The sequence below is a fragment of the Arachis ipaensis genome, chromosome B06, assembly GCF_000816755.2.
Source record: "Arachis ipaensis cultivar K30076 chromosome B06, Araip1.1, whole genome shotgun sequence".
In the NCBI taxonomy this organism is placed as follows: Eukaryota; Viridiplantae; Streptophyta; class Magnoliopsida; order Fabales; family Fabaceae; genus Arachis; species Arachis ipaensis.
In genome coordinates this window covers 101,912,246-101,920,561 of record NC_029790.2, presented here as the reverse complement: position 1 = coordinate 101,920,561, position 8,316 = coordinate 101,912,246, and the positions used below count along the sequence as shown (strand labels likewise).

Genomic DNA, 8,316 nt, shown 5'->3' with positions numbered 1-8,316 from the left:
ATTAAATGATTAAAACTTTACAAAATCGTAAAAACGAAAAAAAAAAAAAAAAACCTATAAATCGAAATCGTAAAAACAATTATCAAATCGATATAAACATAAATTTCTTTTTTAACTTGAGCATTACTTTGTTTATAGATTTTAAATTTGTTTATTTTAAATTCTCCAATTTAACTTTATTGTTTTACCAAAGTCATAAAAATTATTACTTTATTAAATTTTTATCGTTTGATCTATAAATATTTATTATCAGTGAAATCTGTAAAAACACTAAAACACATTTTAGTTATAAAATAAGATTTAATGAAAAAATAGTTCTTTAAATAAAAATTGATTCGAAAATATCCAATCATAAATACTAAATAATTGAAACATTAAAAAGGTTTATATATATATATATATATACATTAAGTAATTGTATCAGACATAAAATTAATAAATTAAAACAATAAGTGTTAAAACCCCAAAATACCCTTACTACTACTACGTACCACGCCCCCACTCTCTATTCACTTACCTGCCAATACCCACCCACTCACTACTCCGAATCCCTAATCTTCTCCCAGTCTCTCCTCTGTCAAGTGTCAAACGCCATAACTGCAGTCCACTCCTTTCTCCAGCATCACTCCCATCTTTTCACTGCGGCTGCTGCTATGTCTTCTCTTTCCACCGACGCTGTTGCTATGTAATGTCGTTGTGACCTGTGACCTCGTCGCCGATCTGTTCTCCTCTGTTGTTACCGCTGTTGTGCTCTCTGCTTCCCCATTATCGGTAACTTCCTCTGTACTCCCTCTTGCCGCCGGTCGGTCGGATCTCTCTACCGGTCTGCGCTCTTCTAGTTTTGTGTGCCTCTCTCAATGCCTTATCTTCTGATTAATTGATTGTTGAATATTGATGCTTTTATCTGTTAAGAATATGGATTAGTTCAATTTTTAAATTTCGGTTTTATTGGATTAGTTCTGGTTTTGCCTCTTTATGAGGTGAAAATACAGTGTGTCATTGAAATCAGCGGGAGCTCTTTAATCGTTGTGATCAGTTCTTCCCAAATAGAGACTTAATTTGCTTAATTTGCTTAATTTGCTTGTGTATGACTAAACCTTGTTACGTTGTGAAATAATGAACTAATTAACATTCTGGAGCCTTAATTTGCTTCAGTTTTGCTTATCATTTAAATTTAATTAAAGACAAATGGATGGAGATAGGCCTTAGTTTGCTTTTGTTTTGCTTGCCATTTAGGTTCACTAATCCATCTTCATTAAACACAATGTAATAAGTGCCTCACTGCCTTGCATGTAATTGTTTGCAGTTCATGATTTATCTTTTGTTCCTTTTTTGGCCGTGTTTGGTTAATGGGTGGAAGTAGATAAGACATATACATAGATACATAAAAATATAACCCTTCACTCCTCATCTCTTCAACAGCAGAACCACCACCACCACCACCTCTGCCTTTTTCACACTCCCTTCAAAGTTAGCACAAACCACTGCCAACACCTTCAGCACCCCAAATAAGCAACAAAAACCCAAATTTAAATTCTTATAAAAAAATTTTAAAAAAGAAAACAGAGGAAAAGAGGAAAGTTTTGGAAGCGGCAGTGTCTCTTCTGCGAGGAATGGCGGCGGCGACGACGTCTTCATCCCTGCGGCGGTAAACCATGGAGATCGATGGTGGAGGAGGCTGAGGCATGAGGAGGAGGAGGCAGCAATAGGAGGAATGAGAAGAGAAGCAAGTGGCAACTTATTGGTGTCGGTGAGGATAAAGGTGGACTTTTAAAAATTGTGGGGGATAAAATTGTAATAAACAAGATTGTCTCATGTCTAATTTTTGTGTCTCAACTATTTGGAAAAACACTGAATTCTTGTAATTGATGTCAACTTGTGTACTAGTGTGCCTACTGAAAATGTGTGTCTCAACAACCAAACAATAAAATGTACCACTGTTGTATGTCTCAAGTAGACACACACTCAAACACAGCATTTTGGATCTTGGACATATGACATTTCAAATGCCTAACAACTTGTAATATATGCACTGTGTAAAAGGATTTGCTGCATCTATTATTTCCCTTGAAATTGCTTGCTTTCCTTTGATCAGCTGTTGTACTAAATTTGGACCTTAACTATAATTCAGAATTGTCAATATTTGAGAAAATTGTCTGGACAATACAATCGACATAAACATAATACATAAGAGGAATATGGATCGATTTGTTTGGCCCTTGATTTGTTATTGTTATGTGCTATGGTGATTTGATGAATTCAACGATCTGTCATTTTTGCTTTTAGACCTTGATTTGCAATTGTTGCATCTGATTCAATACCAAAATTCTTACTTGATTATCTAGCAATGATACAAAGGAAAAAACTACTTGGGATTTCTCTCATACTCTTCCAACAAAGATCACACCATATGCACTATTAAGAAAATAAGTTTCTTCTTTTTCAGCTTGAAGGACTCTCCTTTTATAGGGAAAAAATTACATACTTGAACGAATGACATATCCTTGTTTTTGGTAATGCTAGTGATTGAGAAAGAAAGTTATACCTTTTTTGGCACCCTTCTTCCTTTCAAGTAGGAAACGTGTAATGAAAGAATTTGAAATAATTAGTATATTGAGAAGAAAGTGAGAATTATTAGAGTTGCTCAACTCTACTTCCTTTATATAGGAACACTACTAATCCCGGGTTCGCTATTGTTATGTGATCTGATGTTGCTGATTATTATTGCATTTGAACGTAATGGCATTCTGACCGTTAGCTGCTTCCTTCAACTTTAGTGCATCAAAATATAACTCAGTTTATAGTCAAATACAATTCACTAACAACTACTTGTTTGTGGTTCTCAAAGGACCTGTACAATGCTTGAGGTAGAACTGCAGAAGTATTAATGAAAAGTCTTTTTTCAATGTTAAATTGCAATGACTAACACTACCTACTGCTACTATGAATTCAAACCAAAAAATGAATTAGAGTAATTACAGGCCGTACATGAAATCATGGATTAGGGAACATGGAATTAATGTGAGTTGGATTTGATAATGAGAACGAATGAGGGTTTCCAACATAGAGAGGGAGAGCGAGAGGGAGAAGGGGGAGAGAGCGGCACGGTGGCTCCTTGAAGACTTGCCACCACCATGGTATGTTCACGTAGATCTTTTGGTCACACACCGACAGACGGAAGACAGCAACCTCATGTCCAGCGGCGGCTCAGATGAAATAGACAAAGTCATAGATGTTGGCGGCAACGGTAGCCATCAGTGAAGTTGTGCTTCTTTTTCTTCCCTTCTCTTTGTTCCTATTCTCTTTTTCCACTGTTTTGTTACACAGAATCTGTTTTCAGTTCTCTCATTTTGTATTTATTTTCTGTAATGTTTGTGAATTGAATTTGAATTAATGTGAGTTGAATTTGATCATGAGAACGAATGGGGGCTTCCTACATAGAGTCTGGAGAGTGAGAGGGAGAAGGGGGAGAGGGGAGAGAGCGGAACGGTGGCTCCTTGAAGACTTGCCACCACCATGGTATGTTCACGTAGGTCTTTTGGCCTCACACCAACGACGGAAGATAGCAACCTCATGTCCAGCAGCGGCTCAGATGAAATAGACAAAGTCACAGATGTTGGTGGCAATGGAAGCTGTTAGTGAAGTTGTGCTCCCTTTTCTTCCCTTCTCTTTGTTCCTATTCTCTTTTTCCACTGTTTTGTCACACACAATCTGTTTTCAGTTCTCTCACGTTGTATTTATTTTCTGTAATGTTTGGGAATTGAAACTTGTACCAGAGACAACTTTTGACGATACCCAATATATGTTGTGACTGTGTGAATGACAATGAAGTGTTTGTGTGTGATTATGGTGATGCTTGGGTAAATGAAAGTGTTTGAATGGCACTGAAGTGTTTGAGTGTGATAATGATGATGCTTGGGTAAATGAAAAAATATTTGATGCAAAAAAGATAGGTGATACACAAGAAGGGGTGAATTGGATTCATTTCCTCAAAAAAAATTTGCCCTTATGTTGAGTGATCATTGTATTTTATAGATAAAGTTTAAGACAATGATGCATATGTAGGGGAGAAAATTGTCAACAATAGATTGTCCAAATTGCAAACATACTTCTTTCATTCTTTGAATTTACATTTATTTCCTTTGAACTAACAGGTGCTTTAATTAGCTTCTGAAATTTCCATCTGTGACCAGCCCAGTGGTAAGACTTTGGGGACTTCCCAGCTTTCATCACATTTGGTGACTTTTGAATGCCAATATTTATAGCACATGCTGACAAATGAGGCCAATTCCTATAGCTACTGGAAAGCAAACAAAAGCATCAGGAAGAAGGATATAGTGACACGTGTAGCTCCATTTCTAGATTTTAAGGAGATAAGAAAGAAAAAGATTTGTTGGATGAGGCAAAAGTAGAACCAGGGGTTCGATCTGGTGGTTGTTCTGAAAATTAAAAATTAAGAAATATATATGTAGAAAGAGTGAGTGAGGCGAAGATCTGAAAGCTTAACTGTAACCAACTTATTACTCAAAAGAAAATGCAAGGTATGTTCAACACTATTTTTTTTTTAATTAAATGTTCTTCATATTGTGAACCATAAAGTCCCTTTATTTTTACTCAATTTCACTTCTACTGTGCTGATATTTACTCTGCTTGTTTCACATTATTTTCTGCTGGTTTCCTCTTGTTTTCATTAAAAAAAACATTCTGCAAAGTTTATATTTTGTGAATTTTGGGTCTTCAGTTTCTGTAGATATGTTAGAGTTGTTGCGTTTGCATTATATGAATTCAATTCTGTGATAGTGGGCGCTGAATCTGCTTTTGAAAATTGTGGTGGGGAGTTCTGGTTTGAGAATTCAATGATGAGTTGAACCCTTGTGTGCTTCAACCGCAAGCAAAATGAAAGCTTAGGAGTTTGGGATTTTATGAGCTCTTCTTGTGTGTGAGAGAGAGAGAGAGAGAGAGAACTTGTCTGTTTTTTCCCCTTGAGGATCGTGGTGGTTGAAATTGTGGGTATGGTTATCATTTCAGACCTTATTCGTGAATCTATGGGAAGCTTGTTGGTGTAAGTGGAGTTGGGTGCTTCTGTTCTTTTTACTTAATCAGTTAGTAGCATTAATGCATAATTAGTCACTTTTTTTTTAGACCATCTCAGTCTCACTGACTCACTGATTCCAACCATCAAAACCCCTCACTCGGATCAATTCCCTACAGCATGGCTTCTGGTAGTCACCTCCTCCTCCACCATCAGTGCCTCGCAATTATCTTCTTTCTGTCACTTGATCTTTCGTTTATTCAAGGAGGGAATTCAATTCCTACTTTTTCTACTCTGTAATTGTTGAATGTGTGTTTGTTTGTTTTTTTTTTTTTTTTTTTTTGTGGGGGGTTACACTTGTGGTACATAGCCGGTCCCAAGCCCGGATAAAGGAGGAGGGTTGTGTTAGGTCTTCGGCAACCAACATAAAAATATAGCCGAACTCCCATGACATGAATCAAAGACATTATTGCGCTAAAGCTAGGTCGTTGCCCGGAAGCAACGCGCTGTATGGCTCGAGTACGGTGTCGAAGCAAGAGCCGCTGCATCGGTGCCCGGATGTAGTGTTAAATGCGCAAGGGTTATCGCGTTTTCGTGAACGGACGAGGGTAAATAAGCTAGTTCACAAAGGAAAAGGTAAAGGTCGAAGCGACAGAAGGTTGAGATTTGGGACATGGAACATAGGCACTCTAACAGGAAAGTCCATGGAGGTGGTGGACACCATGACAAGGAGGAAGATTAACATTATGTGCCTACAAGAAACGAAATGGGTTGGTGCAAAGGCTAGGGGATTGGATACTTCTGGTTTCAAACTTTGGTATACAGGAAAGGTGAAGAATAGGAATGGGGTTGGAATAATTGTGGATAAGCAGTGGAAGAAAGACGTAGTGGATGTCAAGAGGGGGGGAGATCGGATCATCTCAGAAAGACGTGTGGATGTCAAGAGGGTGGGAGATCGGATCATCTCTATCAAACTGGTGGTGGAGGGAGGTGCTTTCCATGTGATTAGCGCCTATGCACCGCAAGTGGGTTCGGACGAACAACACAAGATAAGGTTTTGGGAGGATCTAGAGAGTTTGGTTTAAGGCATACCTTTGGGAGATAAGATTTTCTTAGGAGGAGATTTAAATGGCCATGTTGGGAGAGAAGTGACTGGATATGGGAGTATTCACGGAGGCCATGGTTTCGGGGTGATCAATGCCGAGGGTAAAACTATTTTGGACTTTTCCTCAACTTTGGATCTTCTCATCGCAAATACATGTTTTAAAAAGAGAGACGAACATCTTATAACCTATAAGAGTGGCATGACAAGCTCTCAAATCGACTTATTCTTGTTGAGGAGAGTTGACCGGAAATTTTGCATTAACTGTAAAATTATCCCGGGAGAGAGTTTGACAACACAACATAGGGTGCTCGTCATGGATTTTCGCGTTGAGCAAAAGTTGAGGAAAAGACATCATACGAAGAACCCAAGGACGAGGTGGTGGCGGATGAAAGGGGAGGAACAAAGAAGCTTCCTAAGACGGGTAGGAGAAGAGGCAAAGTGGGGTGGGAATGGAAGCGCGGAAGAAATGTGGAGGGAGATGACAGAAGTTATTAGAAGAACAGCAAAAGAAAGTTTTGGTGAATCTAAAGGAATAGGACCAAGAGACAAGGAGTCCTGGTGGTGGAATGCGAGTATACAAGAAAAGATAAAGATAAAAAGGGAATGCTTTAAAGAGTGGTCTTTATGCCGCAATGCAGATAACTGGGAAAAATATAAGGCGGCTAAGAAAGAGACAAAAGTGGCTGTAAGTGAAGCAAGAACAAGAGCATATGAGGGTCTCTACCAGTCTTTGGGCACGAAAGAAGGAGAAAAAGGTATATATAGAATCGCAAAGAGTCGGGAAAGAAGAACGAGAGATTTGGATCAGGTTAAATGCATAAAGGATAAGGATGGAGAGATGTTGGCTCAAGAGAAGATTAATGAAAGGTGGAAGAGCTACTTCTACGAGTTATTTAATGAGGGACAGAAGACTCTTCCGAGTCTTGGTCGATTATGCACAAGGGAAGAAAATCAAAACTTTAACTACTATCGAAGGATTCGAGACTTCGAGGTAAAAGAGGCTCTAAAGCAGATGAAAAATGTCAGGGCAGTAGGACCTGATAATATCCCGATTGAGGTTTGGAAGGGTCTTGGAGGAAAAGGCATCAACTGGTTAACCAAGCTTTTTAATGAGATTTTAAGGTCAAAGAAGATGCCTGATGAGTGGAGAAAGAGCACCTTGGTACCTATCTACAAGAATAAGGGGGATATACAAAGTTGCGGAAACTATAGAGGGATTAAGCTTATGAGTCATACTATGAAGTTATGGGAAAGGGTGATAGAACGGAGGTTGAGAAAAGAGACACAAGTATGTTAAGAAGGATGATGAAGAGGTATCGTAGTAATAAAATGGATCTATACATGGTGTTTATTGATTTGGAAAAAGCGTATGATAGAGTACCAAGGGAAGTCTTATGGAAGGTTTTAGAAAAGAGGAGAGTAAGGATCGCATATATTCGGGCAATTAAAGACATGTAGTGTGAAGACTCAAGGTGGTGTGACAGAGGAATTCCCTATTGGTATAGGATTACACCAGGGATCATCCTTAAGTCCATACCTTTTCACATTAGTCTTGGAAGTACTCACAGAGCACATCCAAGAGCCTGTGCCATGGTGCATGCTTTTTGCCGATGATATCGTCCTTATGGGAGAGTCAAGGGAAGACCTAAATAAGAAGTTGGAGTTATGGAGAGAAGCTCTAGAAGTGTATAGTCTGCGCATAAGCCGTAGCAAGACGGAATATATGGAATGTAAGCTCAGTCTGAGAAGGGAAAACCCCAATATAGAGGTGAAGATTGGAGAAAACATCCTGCGAAAAGTTAAAAGTTTTAAGTATCTTGGGTGCATCATACAGGATAATGGAGAGATTGAACAGGATGTAAATCATAGGATCCAAGCAGGTTGGTCAAAATGGCGGAGTGCATCTGGTTTTATATGCGACAAAAAAGTGCCTTTAAAACTTAAAGGTAAATTCTATCGCACCGCTATAAGACCAGCTATGCTGTATGGTATGGAGTGTTGGGCGGCTAAAGGGGAGCACGAACATAAGCTGAGTGTGGCAGAGATGAAGATGTTGAGATGGATGAGTGGTCATACGCGATTGGATAAAATAAGGAATGAAGATATAAGGGAGAGAGTTGGAGTAGCACCCATTGTGGAAAAGATGGTTGAATCGCATCTCAGGTGGTTTGGACATGTG

At 38.7% G+C, this 8,316-nt stretch overlaps 1 protein-coding gene across 3 annotated transcripts in view; it reads left to right on the top strand.

Annotated features, from left to right (window-relative positions):
* Nucleotides 492-8,316, top strand: part of LOC107604720 — a 13,073-nt gene continuing 5,248 nt past the window's right edge. The window contains exons 1-3 of one of the 3 annotated variants that reach the window (XM_016306371.2): nt 492-771; nt 4,155-4,200; nt 4,298-4,541. In XM_016306371.2, the coding sequence (XP_016161857.1) occupies nt 4,535-4,541 (7 nt within the window). In that variant the 5' untranslated portion in view covers nt 492-771; nt 4,155-4,200; nt 4,298-4,534. Of the gene's footprint in view, nt 772-4,154; nt 4,542-8,316 lie in introns of all 3 variants that reach the window. The other 2 variants (XM_016306372.2, XM_021104667.1) reach the window with 2 other exon arrangements.